This window comes from Hemitrygon akajei, chromosome 8 (genome assembly GCF_048418815.1).
Source record: "Hemitrygon akajei chromosome 8, sHemAka1.3, whole genome shotgun sequence".
Lineage (NCBI taxonomy): Eukaryota > Metazoa > Chordata > Chondrichthyes > Myliobatiformes > Dasyatidae > Hemitrygon > Hemitrygon akajei.
Genome location: NC_133131.1, coordinates 138,404,407 through 138,426,607, shown reverse-complemented (window position 1 = coordinate 138,426,607; position 22,201 = coordinate 138,404,407). Strand labels below are relative to the sequence as shown.

The 22,201-nt window shown below is 41.7% G+C and overlaps 1 protein-coding gene across 7 annotated transcripts in view; it reads left to right on the top strand.

Moving 5' to 3' along the window:
* Window positions 1–6,212, top strand: part of mkxa (mohawk homeobox a) — a 40,450-nt gene extending 34,238 nt beyond the window's left edge. For 6 of the 7 annotated variants that reach the window (XM_073054728.1, XM_073054729.1, XM_073054725.1 and 3 more), the window contains exons 6-7: window positions 3,665–3,698; window positions 3,781–6,212. In XM_073054728.1, the coding sequence (XP_072910829.1) occupies window positions 3,665–3,698; window positions 3,781–3,967 (221 nt within the window). In that variant the 3' untranslated portion in view covers window positions 3,968–6,212. The remainder of the gene's footprint in view (window positions 1–3,664; window positions 3,699–3,780) is intronic. The other variant, XR_012100037.1, reaches the window with a different exon arrangement.
* The last annotated feature ends 15,989 nt before the right edge of the window (window positions 6,213–22,201 follow it).

Here is a 22,201-nt window from a genome sequence, read left to right as displayed (position 1 = left end):
AAATTTTTTTGTCCAATGCTTGGATAAAACTGGAGCTTTTGTGTAGCGAGCATCCTAACAGGCTGCATCACTGTGGCAAACAGGAAAGCCCTGCAAAGGGTAATCAACGCTGCCTAACACGTCACCAGCACTAGCCTACCTGCCATCATGGATGTATTTACGGAGAAGTGGCAGGAAAGGGCCAGTGACATCATGAAAGATCCCACCAAGCCTGCTCACGCTCTGTTTGTCCCACTCCCATCAGGGAGGAGGCTACGTAGCATCCATGCCTGGACCACCAGACTCAAAAACTGCTACTTTCCCCAAGCAGTAAGGCTGATCAACACCTTTGCCCACTAACCCACCCCTCCACCCTCCATCACCACTTCTTTATCATTTCCTGTCAGTCACCTTATGTACAGACACCAGTGTCATTTATGGACGTGCAGTCAATCCATGTATGTAATCTAACTTACGTATTTGTATTTATTGTGTTCTTTATCTTATCGTGTTTTTTTTTGTGCTGCATCCAATCCAGAGTAACATTTATTTCATTCTCTTTTACACTTGTGGAATTGCATTAAACAATTTTGATACTGAATTTTGAACTCACAATATTCTTTGAGCATTCATAAAGAAAACAAGATATTGCATTGAGATGCCCATAAAGTTTCACTTAAAGGGGTACCATTATGACACTAATGACTTATTCAAATCTATCAGTCACTATTTAAAAGGTCAGGATACCTGAAGCCTGATAACTGGTTGTTCCAGTGCTGATTTGCAGCCTTTTAAGTTGGGGTGCCACAGTTGCGTAACAGTTAGTGCGATGCTATTATAGCTCGGTGTATCAGAGTTCAGAGTTCAATCCCAGCGTCCTCTGTAAGGAGTCTCTGTGAGTCCTGCCCGTGAAATACATGGGTTTTCTCCTGGTGCTCTGATTTCCTCTCACAGTCCAAAGACATAGTAGGTTAGTAGGTTAATTGGGCAGTCTAAATTGTCCCTGGAATAGGTTAGGGTTAAATTGGGGATTGACGAGGTTTGCTAGGTGGCAAGGTTTTGAATGGCTGGAACGGCCTATTCCATGCTTAAATAAAATACAGGACAAATTGGAACACTACCAATTGCATTACAGTAATATAAAACTGTGTATTAGTCCCTAATAGTTATTGATGGAGGAATTCATCCAGTGTATGCTACATTGACAGTAAACAAACAAAATCAACACAGTGCTGATAGTGGACTGCCTTTAGATTATTGCATCCCCAAATTTTCGTTTTCATTGTAACATTCAAGATGATTGTTGATACCTTAATTCTTCATAGTTTCTAACTTGTTGAAGTAGTGGAATCATTTCTTTTTCACTCCTGGCCATTTCTGGCATTTCAAAGTCTGAATGCTTGAAACTGCAGTGAGCAAAACAGTCCTCAATTGTCTTCCTGCTTATTACTCGGCAACTCTCGGTGACAAAAATCATTGTTTTTTGCACACAAACACGCAACTGATGCTATTTAAAAACTGTTTCCTCTAAGCGTGGTGTGATATCTAAAGGCCAGACATGCATATTTCCTATCCCAATTAAGTGGCATAGTGTCCCAAAAAATGAAGCAAGTTTTGGCAATTTGCTCAATTAGTTTTGTTCTTTAAGATTTATCCAAAATAAGCAGCTGCCCCGATTAATCGATGGCCCACTTAACTGGAATCCACTGTGCTTGATCTAAATTGTCACACAGTATTTAACCCACACAGGCACATATTTACTAATGTATGTGCAAGCAATGTCAACTCTTAATCTTTTGTGGTTGAATGATTGAAGAAGCTAATTCTGTTCCAGATGTTGCTGGGTTTCCTCTGGTTCTTTGACATCAATAACATTTAAGATTAAGTTTCTCTCTATAAGTTAAAGGCTAACTGAAGCCTCTGTTACAATAAGAGTAATTATGGGATTTAATAAACATGGGATAGAAAGCTTTTTTTCTGAGGTTACCATATTTCATACTGAAATGACCCTCAGAGTGTTGACAAGTGTTATTACATGATACATTACACAAGATCAAACAACGTATTTCATTGGAATAGCAGGAAATATGCTCAAGGCAGTGTACAAATATAAAATCTTCTAGTATACATTTTTCATCAAGGTTCACTGGGTCCACATAGATCATCTTTCAGCGATAGAAAATGGAAGTGTAAATCCTATTTCATCTACTGCATAATGTATGGTTGCTTCAATTGATGTGGATTGGGTTTGGCAATATTTTTTGAGAAGTATGTGGTGTAATTCCTCTGAATCACCCATAACTAATTTAGTAAGCAATCTAAAGCTATTTTGCCTGTGCAAGCAGGAATCTGAAACTTTACTTTTTATCGTTGCAATTTAAAAAGTTATAGCATAAAGTGAACTTTAAGAAATTCACTTCAACTCAAACTAATCGCTTAGGAACTTTTCAAGCGCCATCACGCTAATGATATTAGTGCATTGGAATGTACTACTTGAAAGGATGATGGAAGACAAAGTAGCAGGAACTTGAATGTGAACTTCAAACTTGCAGAGTATTAACAACGATTGGGACTCATTGGAGAGCTCTTTTGAAGAGCCAGCAAATGCATGATAAGCCAATTGGCCTTCCTATTGCATTCTGTGATTAATGTAAGCAGAAAGCTAATTGGGTCTTTGGCTTGGTAATGTTTTTGCTTAACTGGCTGAAATGCAGAGCTCTATTTTCCTATACAGGCAAAAATGAGTCAGGTTTGTTGGGCAGTATGTCGTCATATAGCAAGACTTCAGAGATCAATTGTTATAAGATTCACATTGTGTTTATGTCATGTTTATATTTAATGCAGGAATATTGCACTGCATTATGTATTATTATGGAGTCACGTTGATAAGTGTGTGCGAGCTATTTAAGTTTTTATAACTTTGTGACCAGTGACATCCCAATGAAAATATGCTTTGAAAAGAAGTGAGATCAGCCCTGTAAAGTCTAGTTCAAATCTCTGTAACTCTCAAAATCATTTGCCTTTAGCGCACTTTGTTTAGTGTAAGAATACCTTCACAAAGCGCACCTACAAGGAGTGCTGCCAAAAAAAAAGCAGGATCCATTATCAAGGACCCCCATCATCGTGGCCATGCTCTCTTCTTGCTGCTGCTATTAGGAAGGAGGTACAGGAGCCAAAACCACATTCAGGAACAGTTATTACCCTTCAACCTTCAGCTTCCTGAACCAGAGTGGATGACTTTACTCACCTCAACTCTGAACATCTATCTATCTATCTATCTATCTATATCTATCTATCTACCTATTTATTTATTTGTGTTTTACACAGTTTGTCTTCTTTTGCACGTTGCTTCTTTGTGTGTAGCTTTTCATTGATTCTATTGTATTTCTCTGTTCTACTACAAATGCCTGCAGGAAAATAAATCTCAAGGTAGTGCATGGAGATATTTACAGACTTTACAGAATAAATACATTTATTTTGAACTTTGAATATTCTTCATGTGGCATGGACAAGCAGTGAAAATGATCCTATAGAAGAGAAGAATGGGAATAACAGTCTTAAAATTCAATGTTACCCTTTGCTAGTTCTTTGGAGATTAACAAGGATAAAAGTAGCTTCTATTTGATTGTTTGTGAGGGAAGCACTGTAAGAGGATGAGAATAACATTCTTCTCTTTCGTTCTCAGAGATGGTGGAACAGGGACTGAACCAATTAACCAGGTTAGTGAACTTCAGAAAATTCTACTTGTACAACTTAAAGCTGCTAATCTGCATACTAAACTTTATTTCTATTTTTCTTAAGTTATCCAAAGCAAAAGGAAGCTTCCAAAGATGAAACCTACTGGAAGGAAATTAACGCTGCCATGGCCTTAACAAATCTGGCACAGGCAAAAGGCAAAATACAAGGAACAACCAGCTGTATCATTCAAAAGTCCTCACATATTTCCGAAATAAAGACTTTGAAAATTACACCGGGTAAACCATTTTAAAAAGAAGTTTACGTGACTTAAGACATTTCAGAAGCAAAAGCATTCCATGTAAGTGTATTAATGAAAGTGCTGCAATCAAATGCTGACTCCTGGCTCTTGAGGCCAGTTTAGAATAAATCTTTTTTTTTAATCTAATATTATGTGTATTAATATATGTAGGATTTTGCAGCAGTAAGTCTTTTGTAATTGCACACGTTTCTGCTGTTGTTGACCAGCTTATTTTTTTTAAAACATGAACTGACTGTAAATTGTTAAAACAGTACAATTTCTATGAAAGTATTAACTTATTTTATATTACTCAAATTAATCTTTGACATCTCATGTTGATGCTGTCAACGTGAATATAAAGTAATATAAATAATATATCAATAAGCTACAAGTTGCACACTGAAAGCATTTCTATCACAGTGAAATTGTACTTTTGTATAACAAGATCAGTTCCATATTGTAAAGCTCATTTTTGACAAACAAAGCAAAAAGAAAGTCGACAACAGAGGAATGTACATTGTGGTCCTGAAAAAAAGATTGGGATTGTAGTGGCATGTCACTTTATTTTGACTGTAACTCTGTTGACATTGCTTTGCCTCAGAGAACACATGTTAAAAGCACATGAGAACTGGGAAGTCATACAGATCTAAACTGTGATCTAATTAGAAGCAACTACCTTTTGCACTCAGGATTCAGTTGTGCCAAATGATTAGCCAATATTAAGCTGGAATGTTCCATAATTACGATGTACTCAAACAGTTGTTTTCCATGATGACAGTATTCCAATTTAAAATATGAAAAGATCTAATAATGTAAGTTACAACTAGTGAAATGAAAAACTATTATGACCTTCTACATTAGAAACCTAAGCATGATGAATATAACAACATAAAGAAGTAGAAAGCTGAACATTATAGGCTAACAAGCACAGAGAATTTAAAATACAATCTAATACATTGGATTGGAATTTTTCCAAGGAGATGGCTTGCATATTTACATCCAAATTCCTAGCTGTTCTCATTAACTAAGGCTGCAAGGAGATGTGACTCAGAAGAGACCAGTAAAAATAATCAAAGCCCAATGACTGAGTTGAACTCACATCAAATATGTTTTTCAAGTATTAAAATCAGAGTTTCAAGCCAACTATCGGTCTTGCACATGTGTAAGAACGTGCAATTGTGGAAGATTTTCAATTTTTAATGTAAATTATGCTGAATTAATTAAAATGCTTTCAAACAAACTGGAATAAAAATGTAATTCTCAGAGAACATAATTTTTTAATCTGATCAAAAAATAGGAATAAAATATTGGTTAAGCTTACTGTTGTGTTAGTCTGGATTTGAACCGCGGTGCAGTTTATTGGGATAAGTTTGTAATTCCTTTAAGGACAAGCAATAATATCATGTATAACTTACTTGTATCCCAATTACCTCAGCTATTTTTTGATTTTTCATGAACTTTTTGTTTTAAATTCCAAGTATGTCTGGGAACAAATGAAGGGGGAATTTGACCCCTCTCTTGGTTGCTACATTGGTCCTTGAAGCATGCCAGTATACTGCCTATTTTGTGGTCAGGTGGGCAGGGTTGTGAACTTGTTAGGGTACAAGATCTGACTTGAAGAAGTCATCTCACATCCCTTCAGCCTGCCTCAGGATATTGACAACTGGTGGAAAATCAAGAGGCTGCATGTGAACTTTTCAGGCTCACTTTCTAATTTAATTAGCAAGAGGTCATCTTTCCGATTACATTCCTAGCACTACATTTTTTCTAATATCTGGGTACAAGCATCACCAATAATATCAAAGGAAATAATTTTATATAATATTTCTTAAAATTATTTCCTATTTTTGAATTGTAAAAAAAATCCAATGTAATATTTTGGGGCCATCCAGTGTAACTTCATTCCAAGCATGCCCTTCTCTTTGTGCAATGAATAATGTATTTTGAGATGATATTTGTAAATATTTTTTTACCTTTTGTGCAAAATGTTAAAATTTGCAAATTGCAATATGCCCTTAAGTGTAAAACAGATAACTGACCTATTATTTTGGCCTGTATAAAAGAAAACAGCTTTAAAATAAAAGCTCTTTATGGTAGTGTCTTTTTTAATATATCACAGTCAACTAAAATATCAGTTTCAATTGTTTGTGTAGTTTCTGAATATATTTAATTGCTCTGTTGTGTTTAATAAGCAGTTTATTGCATATATTGTTATAATTATATAAATTATCAGAACAATAAACTAAATGCATGACAACTATGATTCTTGAATCAATACACTGACCAATTCATTGTATAATTACATATCATCGATGGGTTTAAAATCAGTGCTCTGAAACAATGACTTATTTTCTGCAATCCATGATTAATATCAGCCTGTGAAGATTCCCACTCTCCCACTAGAGGTGGAGGACAGGTAATGTTGAGGAAGCAGGAAGTCTGCGGAAGGACTTAGACAGATTAGGAGAATGGGCAAAGAAGTGGCAGATGGAATATTGTGCAGGGAAGTGTATGGTCCTGCACTTCGATGGAAGGAATAAAAACATAGACTATTTTCTAAACAGGGAAACAGTTCAGAAATCAAAGGTACAAAAGGACTTGGAGTCCTTGTTCAGGATTCCTAAAAGGTTAACTTGCAGGTTGAGTGGGTGGTAAGGAAAGCAAATACACTATTAACATTCATTTTGATAGGACTAGAAGATAAAAGCAAGAATGCAATCCTGAAGTTCTATAAAGTTTTGGTCAGACTGCACTTATGAGTATTGTGAGCAGCTTTGGATCCTTTACCTAAGGAAAGATGTGCTGGCACTGGAGAGGATCCAGTGGAAGTTGATGAGAATGATCCCACAAATGAAAGGGTTAACATATGAGGAGCCTTTGAATTTAGAAGAATGAAGGGGATCTCATAGAAACCTATTGAATATTGAAAGGTCTAGATCAGGCATGGGCAAACTACGGCCCGGGGGCCATATGTGGCCCGTTAAGCTTTTTAATCCGGCCTGCAGAACTTGATGAAATTATATTAATAAACCTTGTTAACGTTTTTTTCCCCGCAATTCTGGCATTTTCGCCACAACAAAACTAAATCCAGACTTTGATGCGCTGTCTAAAAAGGGAGACCAACAACACTGTTCCCACTGAAATTAAAAATAAGTTTCTTCGTTGTGTTATGTAAAAAATGCATTTGAAAATATTTTTTTCAATAAGCCTTACATGTTACATGTCATTTCTGTTAAGTGATGGACATGAGTAGTGCGCAGGTGCACGTACGTTCTCAAAATAAAAAATGCGCTCCAGATCAAATAACGCGCTCCGCATACTGGCGCGCTGTCACTGTTCTGTCCTTGTGCTGGTCGTTGTTGAGTTTTGGCACAGGGGACAATTGAATAAGAAGGAGCAGGACAAGTAGACCTGCATCTCCTACCGTTTTTGAAATAAAGACAGTCAGGAGGAGAGTGATGATAATAATATCTTGAAGGATAACAGAATTTTCAGTGCTTTAAAATAATAACTGTTACTATTAAAAAAAGCTGTATTTTATTCATTTAATTTTCAGTGTTTTAAAAGTCATTTCAATAAATAGCTAAATACCATGGGACTTCAAAGACAGATATTTTGTTGTAATGCATTTGTTCATTTTCAATTGAAATTAAAGCACATGTTTTCTACATATCCCATGATATTTTATTTTCTCTTATGAGGTGTATTACCAAAACACTCCGTCCATCTGCTCCTGGTCCGGCCCCCCTGTCAAATTTTAGAACCCTTTGTGGCTCACAAGTCAAAAAGTTTGCCCACCCCTGGTCTAGATAGAGCGGATATGGAGAGTGTGTTTCCCATAGGGATGGAGACCAGGACAAGAGGTTACAGACTCAGAATACAAGGACGTCCCTTTAGAATAGAAATGAAGAAGAATCTATTGAACTGATGGCCACGGACTGCTGTGGAGGTCAAGTCATTAAGCAGAGGTTAGTATGTTCTTGATTAGTCAGGGTGTCAAAGTTCACGGGGAGAAGGCAGGAGAAAGGGGTTGAGAGGGATAATAAATCCACCATGATGGAATGGGGGAGTGGACAATATGGGCCGAATGGCCCAATTCTGCCCCTATGACATTTTTCTATGATCTAAAATATCCTCAGAAAAATACTTGTGATCTTTAGTCAAAGGAGGCAAATTCTCCATGAAGTTTACTTCCTCATAGGTTCTTAAAGATATAGAACACGGAAACAGGCTTTTCAGCCCATCAATTTCACAATAACCATCAAGCACCCATTTGTCTAAGATTACACAAATCTTACTCCAACCTGTTTTCCCATATTCCCTTCAATTTCCACCACACATCTACACACTAGGGGCAAGTTACTAGTAGGTAATTATCCTACCAACTCCCAAACATTTGGGATGTGGCAGGAAAGCAGACAACCTGGACAAAATGCATGTGGTTGCAAACTCCACACAATCTGTACCCAAGGTCCCAAATGAACTTGGGTGTCTGGAGTCGGGAGGCCAGCTGCACTCGTGTGCCTCTCTTTTCCATAATTTCATTCACAACTGCCAGAGTTTCTCTAAAGCCATTGATCTGTCTGAACATACCCCTACAATGCCAACACAATATGTTGGAGTTATCCAACTTGCTTCTAATTAAATCGCGTATCTGAGTATCATCGTCGAAATTTTGGATATCTGCACGCATTGTTCTAATACCCAACAAATTCCCTGCAAAAAGATGATCATGAAATAACCTTTGGAAGAAAGTTATTGAGATTTTCATGCACAATCACGTGTGAAACCTACCCAGCTCCACAGGACCAGCCTAAGTCTCGGCAGCTTTGATAAGTTGCTTAGAATCATAGAAACATACACCACAGAAACAGGTCCTTTCAAGTCATCCAACATGTTTAGGGTGATTGTGATTGACGCTAATTCCATTTGCTGCATTAAACCCTAATCACTGAATGCTTTTTGTACCAATACTTCTCCAAATGCCTTTTAAACACTGTAATTGTACCTGCCTTTACCACTTCCTTAGGCAGCTCTTTGAGAGGAGCTTCATCCCAAATCAGATGGCAGCTAAGCACTTTGATTTCCTTGGAGAGGAGAGAATCCGAAGATTTAGTAACCTGGCATTCCCATCAGTGAGAACAAAGTCAGGAGAGAAGTCAATTTGTGTCAGGAGAACCTGGAGAACTGCTGAGATCACTTGTGGCCCATTGGTGGCTTGTCAGTGTGGCAATCCCCACTCACCCCTGCAATATTGAATGAAAAAAAATCACATCTTCACAGATATATGTGGGTGAGATATCCACCATTGACATTTATTGTAAGGCCATTATAAAGATCTGAAGTGGAAAGTATCCAAGTGTCTTAGTTCATGATTGGCAGAATACTAGAATCCAGCTAAAGAAAGTAGTAAGGACTGTTCAGTTATGCAGGACATTGGTGTGACCACATCAGCAGCACCATGTATAGCATTAATCTCCTTATGTAAAGCAAGGTTATAATGCATTGGAAGCAGTTCAGAGAAGATTCACAAGATGATGAAGTGGGTGGGTTGGCTTATGATGAATCTATGGGCAGGCTAAGCTTGTATTTGCTGGAGTTTAAAAAACATTTGATTGAAAACATTTATGCAAGATCACAAGGGATTTTGACAGGTTGTACATGAGAGAAAATGTTTCCTCCTGTGGAACAACTCATAACTAATAGTCACTACTTAAAAACAAAGAATCTCATATTAAAGACAAATATTTCAGGACCACAAGTGTTTGAAACTCTTCCTCAAGTAGAGTCTTTGACTATTTTTAGTCAATCCATATGGATGAATAGATTGTTTCCAAGGATGTGGGTGAAAGGTCACTGGAATGCAAATTTGTGGTTCCAGTCAGATCAACTACTATCCTGTTGAATGGCAGAGTATGTTTCTAGAACTGAGGAGCCAGTCTGCTCCTCATTCATATGTTCCTATTTATGAGTTAGCTGACTAAATGGGTCAAAATGTTATGGTCAATGCAGGTGACTGTGTGGAAGAGCATGTTAGGCTTGGCATCAGTACTCCTTCAGTGAATGTTGGTGTTAAGATATAGAGTGTGAAGATGGACTGTAAAGTTAGCAGACTGCTTAGGGAATATGAGTGAATCTGCAGATGCTGGAAATAAATAAAAAACACAAAATGCTGGCAGAACTCAGCAGGCCAGACATCATCTATGGGAGGAGGTAATAACGACTTTTCTAAAATGACATATCTAAAATAATAGATAGGGATGGGGGTAAGGGTGGGGGGCAGGGGTATCAACTCCTTCCTGCCGGCATGAACATCCAACTCACTGACCTTATCTCCCGCCTAGGTAGCCTCCTTCCTGCCGGCATGAACATCCAACTCACTGATCTCCGTTGATACCCCTGCCCCCCACACTTACCCCCATCCCTATCTATTATTTTAGTCTGGTTCTCTTTCTCTCTTTTTCCCCCCTCACTATAATCTCTCCCCGCAGCCCTACTTTTCTTTCTCTTTTATTTCCCATAATTCTCCACCTTCCCCCAGCCCATTTCCCTCCAGCCTATCACTTCCCAGCTCTCTACTTTATCCCTCACCCCACTTCTTATCCCCCCTCGACCATCCCATGTTACTTCACTCCTGATGAAGGGTTTTGGCCCGAAACGTCGTTATTACCTCCTCCCGTAGATGCTGTCTGGCCTGCTGAGTTCTGTCAGCATTTCGTGTGTATTTTTTTGCTTAGGGAAAATATTTCTTTACTGAGGAATCCTTGATCCTACATGTGAATGCTTCCCCCACCCCAAACTCTGATGGGAAATGATGCTTGTTGTGTTCAAATTCAGCTACCCACAAAAATTCAAATCTATGTCTGCTTCATAGTGGCATCCTAGCATAGTGATCAGCACAATGCTTTACAGTACGGGTGACCAGGGTTCAGTTCAGGCGCTGCCTGTAAGGAGCTCCCCATAACTGCACGGGTTTCCTCCGGGTGCTCCCGGTTCCTCCCGCAATCCAAAGATGTACTGGTTGGTCATTGTAAATTGTTTCATGTGTAATGCTCTGGTTCACATTGTTACTGTTTTGCTGTACTTATTTCATTTTGGCAGTTCTGTAAGAGCAGTCTGTTCTGTTTCCATGCTTGTTTGGGTTACTGTTAAAGAGGAGGAATATGCACCATCCAATTCAGATGTCCAGATTAAGGGGAGGTTTCTCTGGTGAGGGACACTGAGGTTGGGCTTGGGGCTTTTGTTGGAAAGAAGAGAAGATGAAGAGAGAAGATGCTGGGGAGAACTGGTCGTAGTATACGATTCAGTGGGAGACCCGTTTGATCGAGACAGATTGCGAGTGACATTCGGAAGGTGGTGTGAGCTTTCACACAGACCGAGGGCCCAGTGCATGAGTGACAGAGAAGTTCAAGACAAGCTCCAACTTGTGCACGTTTGACCGTTTAATCAGAATAGGTCCTTTTATTTCTGTTATTTTGTGGCATTAATTTAACAGGGTAGCAAATGACGCAGTATCCACAGAAACTGGGGTTTGGGGTGGGATCGTCTGCACTGCAATCTGACAAGTTTGGCAGGGCCTGAGGTTGTCTTCCCTGGTCTTAAGCAAGGAAGCCAAGGAAACCAGGGTGGTTCACGTGATTAGGCTGGAACTAAATCCATGATTAGGAAGTTGCTGGGTGGCAGGGTTCAAAGGGCTGGCAGGCCTTCTCCACACTGTATCTCAATGAGCAACCAATAAATAAATAAATAAACTAACAGGTCTACCAAAGAACCAGTCCCACCTCAAGATGACCACGTCACTGCCCTGACACATTTCAATCATTCCTGTTGCAGTACTTCACCTCACTTGAAGGAAGCTTTCAGATGGAGTAGAGTTGAACTACAAGACCAATGGGAAACTAGCCCCATCCTCAGTAGTGGAGTTCCACTATGCAGACAATGTTTGCATGTGCCCATGTTTGGTGAACTCCAATTTGCTCAATGAAGCAAGGGAGAGGATGGGCCCTAACAACAGCAGATCAAGGGTTCGCTTTCAGTATGACACCAGTGTTCGAAGTCATCCTCAATTAATAAAGTTTTAGTGACACCTTGAAGACAGCTATCAGCAAAGGTAGGCATCACTGATAAAATTCAGTTCTGTATTTAGTGAAAGGGTACTTGAAGATCAGGACATCAAACCCAGTGCAGAATTCAGCTGTGATCACTGTACTCCTTTATGTCTGTGAGGCATGAAGCACCCTCAGCACCTACCCCAAAGCACTAGAGGAAAAGCACTTGCTCGTGGTTTACAAGATCCTACAAATTCACTGGATGGATCAGAGAACCAATGCCTGAATCCTGTCTCAAGCCGACATCACAAACAAGAGAAAATCTGCAGATGCTGGAAATCCAAGAGACACACATAAAATGCTGGAGGAACTCAACAGGTCAGGCAGCATCTACGAAAAAAAGTATAGTCAACATTTCGGGCCGACTTGACTAATGCTTGACTAATCTATTGGATTTTTTCGAGGATGTAACCAGGAAGTTAGACAAGGGAGAACCAGTGGATGTAGTGTACCTCGATTTTCAGAAGGCATTTGATAAGGTCCCACATAGGAAATTGGTGGGTAAAATCAGAGCTCATGGCATTGGGGGGAAGATATTGACATGGATAGAAAACTGGTTGGCAGATAGAAAGCAAAGGGTAGCGGTGAATGGGTGTTTCTCGGAATGGCAGGTGGTGACTAGTGGGGTGCTACAGGGCTCGGTATTGGGACCACAGCTGTTTACGATTTACATCAACGATTTAGATGAAGGCATTGAGAATAACATCAGCAAGTTTGCTGATGATACTAAGCTGGGTGGCAGTGTGACATGTGATGAGGATGTTAGGAGAATTCAGGGTGACTTGGATAGGCTGGGTGAGTGGGCAGATACTTGGCAGATGACATTTCATGTGAATAAGTGTGAGATTATCCACTTTGGGAGTAAGAACAGGAAGGCAGATTATTATCTGAACGGTGTAGTGTTAGGTAAGGGAGAAATACAAAGAGATCTAGGAGTCCTTGTTCATCAGTCACTGAAGGTGAATGAGCAAGTGCAGCAGGCAGTGAAGAAGGCTAATGGAATGTTGGCCTTTATTACAAAGGGAATTGAGTACAAGAGCAAGGAAATCCTTTTGCATTTGTACAGGGCCCTGGTGAGACCACACCTGGAGTATTGTGTACAGTTTTGGTCTCCAGGGTTAAGGAAGGACATCCTGGCTGTAGAGGAAGTGCAGCGTAGATTCACAAGGTTAATTCCTGGGATGGCCGGACTGTCTTATGCAGAGAGTTTAGAGAGACTGGGCTTGTACACGCTGGAATTAAGGAGATTGAGAGGGGATCTGATTGCAACATATAAGATTATTAAGGGATTGGACAAGATAGAGGCAGGAAATATGTTCCAGATGCTGGGAGAGTCCAGTACCAGAGGGCATGGTTTAAGAATAAGGGGTAGGTCATTTAGGACAGAATTAAGGAAAAACTTCTTCTCCCAGAGAGTTGTGGGGGTGTGGAATGCACTGCCTCAGAAGGCAGTGGAGGTCAGTTCTCTGGATGCTTTCAAGAAGGAACTAGATAGGTATCTTATGGATAGGGGAATCAAGGGATATGGGGACAAGACAGGAACCGGGTATTGATAATAGATGATCAGCCGTGATCTCAGAATGGCAGTGCAGGCTCGAAGGGCCGAATGGTCTACTACTGCACCTATTGTCTATTGTCTATTGAAACCCTTTGGCAGGACTGGAGAGAAAAGCTGAGTAGATTTGAAAGGTGGGGGAGGGGAGAGAGAAACACCAGGTGATAGGTGCAACTTGGAGGGGAGGGATAAAGCAAAGAGCTCGGAAGTTGATTGGCAAAAGAGACAGAAGGTCGTGGAAAAAAGAAGAAAGGGAGGGGGAGGAGCACCAGAGGGAGGCAATGGGTGGGCAAGGAGATAACTTGAGAGAGGGACAAGGCGATGGGAAATGGTGAAAGGGGAAGGGTGGTGGAGGCATTACTGGAAGTTTGAGAAATCGATGTTCATGCCATCAAGTCTGAGGCTACCCAAACGGAATATAAAGTGTTGTTCCTCCAACCTAAGTGTGGCCTTATCCCGACAGTGGAGGAGGCCATCGATGGACATATCGGAAAGAGAATGGGAAGTGGTATTAAAATGGGTGGCCACTGAGTTCAGTGCTCCCAGTGTAGCCTCTTGTATATCGGTGAGATCCAACGTAGATTGAGAGGCCACTTCACCAAGTACCTACGCTCCATCTGCCAGAACAAGCCGGATCTCCCAGTGGCCAACCATTTTAATTCCACTTCCCATTCCCATTCCAGTATGTCCACCCACCCCTTCTCCCTTCACCATTTCCCATCCCCTTGTCTCTCTCTCAAGTTATCTCCTTGCCCGGCCGTTGCCTCCCTCTGGTGCTCCTCCCCCGTTTCTTCTTTCTTCCATGACCTTCTGTCTCTTTCACCTATCAACTTCCAAGGTCTTTGTTTCATCCCTCCCCCTCCAAGTTTCACCTATTGCCTGGTGTTTCTCTCTCCCCTCCCCCCACCTCAGCTTTTTTTCTCTCTAGTCCAGCTGAAGGGTTTCGGCCCGAAACATCAACTGTACTTTTTTCCATAGATGCTGCCTGACCTGCTGAGTTCCTGATGTATTTTGTATGTGTTGCTCAAGCCAACATCATCTTGTTTTGAAGTTCTCATTACACTGATCCAACTCCATTGAGTAGGCTTTGGTATTTGCATGTTCAACATTGAATTCCCGAAGCAGGCTCTCTATTACCAGCTCTATTATGAAAAGAGATTACCAGCCAAACAGACGCAGAGATTTAAGAAAGTGCTTAAAGCCTTTTGAAAAAATTGAGGGGATTATAGCTAAAATGAATCCCAAAAGACTGCCAAGAAGATGGATGCCACAATGCTTAGATTCATGTTAACTCTAATCCTCTGATTAGTTAATGACAGATCATTTGCCCTTGATTAAGTTCAACTTCTGTTCTTATTTCATAACTGAGAACTTAAACTATTCTACTTTACGGAGCTCAGCTTAATTTTTAAAAATGCATCCAAAATTTAAACATATGTAAAAGTATCTTCAGAGTAATCTGCATATAGTTAGATTTTTTTGATTTTCAGTTTCATGCCCTACAGGTCTACCTTGGCAATTGTTGCTAAAATTTTATCTTAGATGGATCCATTCAGTGCAGAGTAATTATTTTCATTCCTTTTAATGAACATTGTTTCACAGTTTGAATTTTCGATTCAATATGCGTTAGTTTACAATTACTGTTATTTAAACCCACATAAGAAGTATCTCATTTAGCTTTTCCAGTTTGTTACACTATTCATTAATGTACTGAATTTGAAATACAATTCCTTTCCTCAGATTACCTAGGTCATGCTTAAAATTAACAATTGACTTAACATCAGCTGCAGATGGCAGTTCTAAACTCCCACCATCCTTTGTAGATGTTTCACCTATCTTCAGACCTAAAAGGTCTGGCTCTAATTTTAGCCATTGCCAATAATATCCTTCTTTCTACCCTTTATATCTTGAAAACTTCAATCAATTCTCCTTTGATTTTTTTTTTAAATTCCAGAGAACCCTAGTTAGTATTCAACTTGGTAATTTGCCTTTTGGAACCCTAGGTATCTTGGTAAAACTATGCTAAACTCCTTCAGAAGCCTTAGAAACAAAACTGTTCTACATACTTCAGGAATAATATATCATTGGGGCATAACTTCTATTCACTTGTATTCTAGATTTGAAGGTTAATATCTAAACAGGCATTTTCAGTCTATAAGGGCAACTCATGAACTTGATTAAGTTTTTTGAAGAATTAATTGAGAAGGCTGATTAGGACAAGATGGTAGAAATTATCTATATGGATTTCAGTAAGGCCCTTGATAGATTTCCACATGGTGGGCTGATCTGGAAAGTTAGATCATAGGGGATCCAGAGAGGGCTAGTTAATTGGAATGGTTTGTTGGTGGGAAGCAGAGTGTGATGGTGGAAGTTTACTTTTCATGCCCTCTGACCCTATGACTTTACAAGGTTATGTACAATGTTCTCATTGACTTCCTAAAAGTCGTGGGGTGGAATTTGGGGTTTTACTCACCTTGTTGCTATTTTCTTTGTCATTGCCTTTACTTGCTTTGTAGTTTTAGTAATCTCCCATTCTTGATTCAATATTAGTATCCTTCAAGTGAGAAACATGGCACCTTCTTCATCTCCTGTAAATATTGCTGCAAAGTAATTAATCAGAATGGATACTATTTCCCTGTTGCATAAACAATACCACGCTTACCAGCTTTCAATTGATCAGCATTCCACCTAAATAATCTTTGCAAGTATCATTGCAGAAGAAAGATGTTAAATAAGAAATTCTTTGCAAATGTATTTCTACTTTTGGAATTCTATTAAAGTTGTTCCTTATTCAGCATATAAGACTTCTTCAAGGCAGAGCAAAGAGAAGATAGTGCTGGGAGAAGGTGGTGCAGGAAAGGGCATTGTTAGGAAACTGGAGGGCAGGAAGAAGTTAGTTCAGGGAAAGCTTGGTATGGAGAGAAGTTAATGCAGACAGGGAAAGGACATTACAGGGACAGGATGGTATGGGGATAGAGTGGAAGAAGGTGAAGGTGGTACAGGGAGAGGATGGTAGAGGGAGAAGATAGGAGAGGGTAATAGTGGTAAAGGGAGAGGGTGGGACAGGGAGAGGGTGGTAGAGGGAGGAGGTGGTACAAGGAGAGGGTGGTAGAGGGAGAGGGTGGTACAGGGAGGAGGTGGTACAAGGAGAGGGTGGTAGAGGGAGAGGGTGGGACAGGGAGAGGGTGGTAGAGGGAGAAGATAGGAGAGGGTAATAGTGGTAGAGGGAGAGGGTGGTAGAGGGAGAGGGTGGTAGAGGGAGAAGGTGGTACAAGGAGAGGGTGGTACAGGGAGAGGGTGGTACAGGGAGGAGGTGGTACAAGGAGAGGGTGGTAGAGGGAGAGGGTGGAACAGGGAGAGGGTGGTAGAGGGAGAAGATAGGAGAGGGTAATAGTGGTAAAGGGAGAGGGTGGGACAGGGAGAGAGTGGTACAGGGAGAGTGTGGTAGAGGGAGAGGGTGGGACAGGGAGAGGGTGGTACAGGGAGATGGTTGTAGCGGGTGAGGGTAGTAAGGGAGAGGGTGGTACAGGGAGAGGTAGGTACAGGGAGAGGGTGGTACAGGGAGAGAGTGGTAGAGGGAGAGGGTGGTACAGGGAGGAGGTGGTACAGGGAGAGGGTGGTATAGGGAGAGGGTGGTACAGGGAGAGGGTGGTACAGGGAGAGGGCGGTAGAGGGAGAGGGTGGTACAGGGAGGAGGTGGTACAGGGAGAAGGTGGTACAGCGAGAGGGTGGGACAGGGTAACAGTGATACAGGGAGGGGTTGGTACAGGGAGAGGATGGTAGAGGGACAGGCTGAGACAGGGTACCAGTGATACAGGGAGAGGATGGTAGAGCAGAGGAGGTGGTACAGGGAAAGGGTGCTGTAGGGAGAGGATGATAGAGGGGCAGGCTAGGACAGGGTAACAGTGGTAGAGGGAGAAGTTGGTACAGTTAGAGGGTGGTATAGGGAGAGGATGGGACAGGGTAATAGTGGTACAGGAAGATGGTGGTACAGGGAGAGGTTGGTATAGGGAGAGGATGGGACAGGGATAAGTTGGAACAGTTAGAGGGTGGTATAGGGAGAGGATGGGACAGGGTAACAGAGGTACAGGAAGAGGGTGGTAGAGGGAGGAGGTGGTACAGGGAGAGGGTCATAGGGAGAGGATGGTAGAGGGACAGGCTGGGACAGGGTAACAGTTATACAGGGAGAGGATGGTTCAGGGAGAGGTTGGTACAGGGAAAGGGTGGTACAGGGAGAGGGTGGTACAGGGAGAGAGTGATATAGGGAGAGGATGGTAGAGGGACAGGCTGGGACAGGGTAACAGTTATACAGGGAGAGGATGGTTCAGGGAGAGGTTGGTACAGGGAGAGGGTGGTACAGGGAGAGGGTGGTACAGGGAGAGAGTGATATAGGGAGAGGATGGTAGAGGGACAGGCTGGGACAGGATAACAGTGGTACAGGGAGAGGGTGGTACAGGGAGAGGGTGATATAGGGAGAGGATGGTAGAGGGACAGGCTGGGACAGGGAGAGGGTGGTACAGGGTAACAGTTGTACAGAGAGAGGGTGATACAGGGAAAGGGTGATACAGGGAGAGGGTGGTAGAGGGAGAGGGTGATACAGGGAAGGGGTGCTATAGGGAGAGGATAGTAGAGGGACAGGATAACAGTGGTATAGGGAGAGGGTGGTAGAGGGAGAGGATAACAGTGGTACAGGGAGAGGGTGGTACTGGGAGAGGGTGGTACAGGGAGAGGGTGGTAGAGGGAGAGGGTGGTACAGGGAGAGGGTGATAGAGGGAGAGGATGGTACAGGGAAGGGGTGCTATAGAGAGAGGATCGTAGAGTGACAGGCTGGGACAGGGTAACAGTGGTACAGGGAGAGGGTGGTAGAGGGACAGGCTAACAGTGGTACAGGGAGAGGGTGGTACAAGGAAGGATGTCACAGGGACAGAAGGACAGAGTAGAAGAGGGTGAAGGTGGGGCAGAGCAAAGTCATGATGGTGCTAAGTGGTGATTGCTTTACTTGCATCTTCAGAAATAGCTCTATTTTTATCTTTGATGTCTCTTTTTTCCTTTTCAAGGTTCTTTTGAAGTCCCTGACCGGAGTTACACTCTGACTTTGGTTCTTTGAGGGAATGCGACCCGCTCTCAGTGCCTCACGACTGGCCACTTTTCAATATCCCAAGGACGCAGTCTGGAAGGTGAGCGCCAGATTATCATGGCTCTGGAGACGGGCTGATTCTAGGCTGGTGCCCCTGACTGAGGTATGGTGGGAGAACGCGGAACATCGGGAGCAGCGGGTTAGCTGCAGTGGGCTGCGTGTCCAGAGACCTGAGCCTTTCTGGGACTGACGCTCTCGACTCTCTGGAAAAAGTGATGCAACGGACTTTTAACATCATAAGTCAGCAAATTGTTTGGCATGTCTCCCCTCTCACTGTGAAATGGGGATACCCCTTTTTCCCTTATTAGAGAGAGAGGGAGCCTGTGGTATATCGTATTATGGGGTGAGCGAGTAGTCTTTGGGGTACTGCAAGTCTGTGTCTTTATCGAAGCTTTGCTTCATGCTTGAGTGCTCTGTGGAGGGTGCTGATGCATTTCTTGCTGGTGGAGAGGGTCATTGCTTGTGCATGGGAGGGAGCTGGGGGCGGGCTTCGGGGTTCTAATGTTTAACTGTCATTCATTCTTTGGAGCACTCCTCTGTTTTTGTGGATGTTTGTGAAGAGGAAGAATTTCAGGATGTATATTGTATACATTTCTCTGACATTAAATGTACCTATTGAAACTAATTGTTAGAGAGGGTGGCACAGGGATGAGGTGCTATAGAGTGCACGGGGGACAGGGAGACGGTGGAACAGAGAGAAAGGTACAGCACCAGGGTGGTGTGGAGAGTCCTTGGTGAAGGCTGTGCTTGCTTTCAACTTAACTGTAAAGGCTGAAAGGATGAATAATTATTTGTTAATTTAAAAGTTCTAAAATTTCTGTAAGTTTGAAATAGTTGAATTTTTTTTTAGCTTTTATGAAACCTCCTGATTTAAGATAGCTTTCCTGTTTTGAATGTTTTTGAATATTACTGTAACATTCATCGACTGATGTGCCTGTTTTTTATGCCAACACAAACTGAAATTCACTTCCTTTAAAGCGATTGCAGCAAGTTCCAGCACAGGCCCCGGTCGGTGAACATCTAGACATGATTCACCTTGGTGTGAGTGATATTTCCTTGATGTCACTAACAGGCAGGATACATCTTCATTAATCATTGGGATCAGTAAACAAATGTAGAGCCTATATGTCCTGAATCTTACACACTCGGTTCAACAAGTCGAAATACACTCACTAAACCGCTAACAACAAAGTTATAATATCCCTCACGGAACATCTTTTATTTTGCTTTCTTTCTATACTGTCTAACTAGTCTTTCGCACTGGTGAGATGAAGGGGTAGATGGGTTCTGAGCCATGACACAATATAGAAATTTTTCCATCACCCAAGTTCCCCTTCTCTGCTTAGCAGCCTTCTGTACAGTAGTGGCTGCCAGGGAGAGATTACTTTAAATCTCTGACTCATTTTCCATGAACCCCAGCAGCAAAAGCATGGTAGCAGCAATGCCTGCAGAAATTGTGCAGGTTAGGATACAGTGAGATAGTAAAACAAATCCAGACTAATGATGTTTTTTAAAGACAAACTGCTCCAATTTAAAGTTTTGCACAATTGGCCAATAGGATTAAATGAAGCACTCATGCAACAGAATCAGGTAAAATCCAGTTTCAAAGCAACTGGTTTGATAGTTCCAGCTAATTTCTGCAGGGGTGTGTGCTGTCAATTTCTCCCCCCACTTTTGAGCAAGGCTTACTTTGGAGACGTGTTACTTCCTGAGCTGCTGTGAAATGCAAAACCTCCCCACAAAGGGTTAGACCAATTCCCCTGCACAAGGTCTTACTGGGGGATCAGATAATCTTGCATGTCTTTTCAGCGTCAGCAGGGAGTACAGTTGCTGAATGCAAATTCTACCCCATGATTCATCTCAGGGATGTAGACATCTCTACAAAAGCTGGTGTGTATATTCGATCCTTCCAACATTTGAGAAGAGAGTTGTGAGCTGTCGGCCTGAACCTGTGCAAAATGCATGTTGAAGACACTCCAGCGGTGTTGCTAAATCAGAACCCTGGATATCACTCGTAAAGGAACGTGATGAAAGAATGCATGTGCTGGAATTCACTGACACTGGATAGAATGAGAATCAGAATCAGAACCAGGTTTATTGTCACTGAGACGAGAAAATCTGCTGCTTCTAGAAATCCAAGCAACGCACATAAATTTCTGGAGGAGCTCTGCAAGCCACACAGCGTCTATGGAAAAGAGTAAACAGTTGATGGTTCAGGTGATGAAGGGTCTCGGCCCGATACATTGACTGTTTCCTCTTTTCCACAGATGATGCCTGGCCTGCTGAGCTCCTCCAGCAATATGCTGCTTCATCGGTCATGAAATTTGTTGTTTTGTGACATCAGTCCAGGGCAAGACAATGAAAAACTATACGTTATAATAAATAAATAAACACATAGACAGATAAATAAACAAATAATACATATATAAGTAAATAGATACAGTGACAGAGGTATAGCACGGTAGCATCCTTGGACTATTCAGAAATCTGATGGCAGAAGGGAAGAAACTGTTCCTAGATCACTGAATGTTGGTTTTCCTGTTCCTGAATCTCCTCTCTGATGGAAAAAAATCAGAAAGGGGCATGTCTGAGGTGGTGAGGGTCCTTAATGATGGTCGCCAACTTCTTGAGACACTGTCTTTTGAAGATGTCCTCAGTGGTGGGAGGGTTGTGCTGGTGATGGAGCTAGGTAGGTCTACAGCCCTGCACAGCCTCTTTTGTTCTTGTGCATTAGAGCATCTGTACCTGGCTGTGATCCAACCTACATCTGTGGAAATCCATTAGAATCTTTGGTGACATATCGAATCTCCTCAGAATAAAACTGGTAAAATTCCTCTGCCTATTACTGTTTTGCTATCAGCAACAATTCACTATTACAGAGCTTTGGTTATTGGAACTATGAATATTTTTCTACTGTGAAAAATGCCAGCAGTCCTATATGGAACTGTACTGAAACACGCTAAATGCTGTTCTGGGCATGGTGTTCTATGCTTCTATGTGCATCATGATGGTCATGGTAGACTGAAGACAACCATGAGCCAAGACAGTGCTACCATCCAAGAGACTCACAGAGCCTCATGAGCATCCAGTTTTGAGTCAGAAAATGTTTTCTGAATCTATCCCATTGAGCACAGTAGTAGGTCCATATGAGGAATGTCCTTTGACTTAAATTGTTGGCCCTTTCTTAACAAGTAAGAATGATTTAAAATAATAAAACTGCAGATGCTAGAACTGAAATACAAACAGGAAAATCTGGAGACAGCCCAGCAGGGCAGTCAGAGACTGTGGAAGGTGAAACCAAATTAATGTTTCAGATCAATGGTCTTTCATGAAGAACTAGAAATGTGTGTAAAAACACACACACGCAAGCATACTTTAAGTTTTAGAGTGAGGGAAGTGTGAAAGAAGAAAGGGATTGCCTGTGACAGAGTGAAGACCAGGGACGT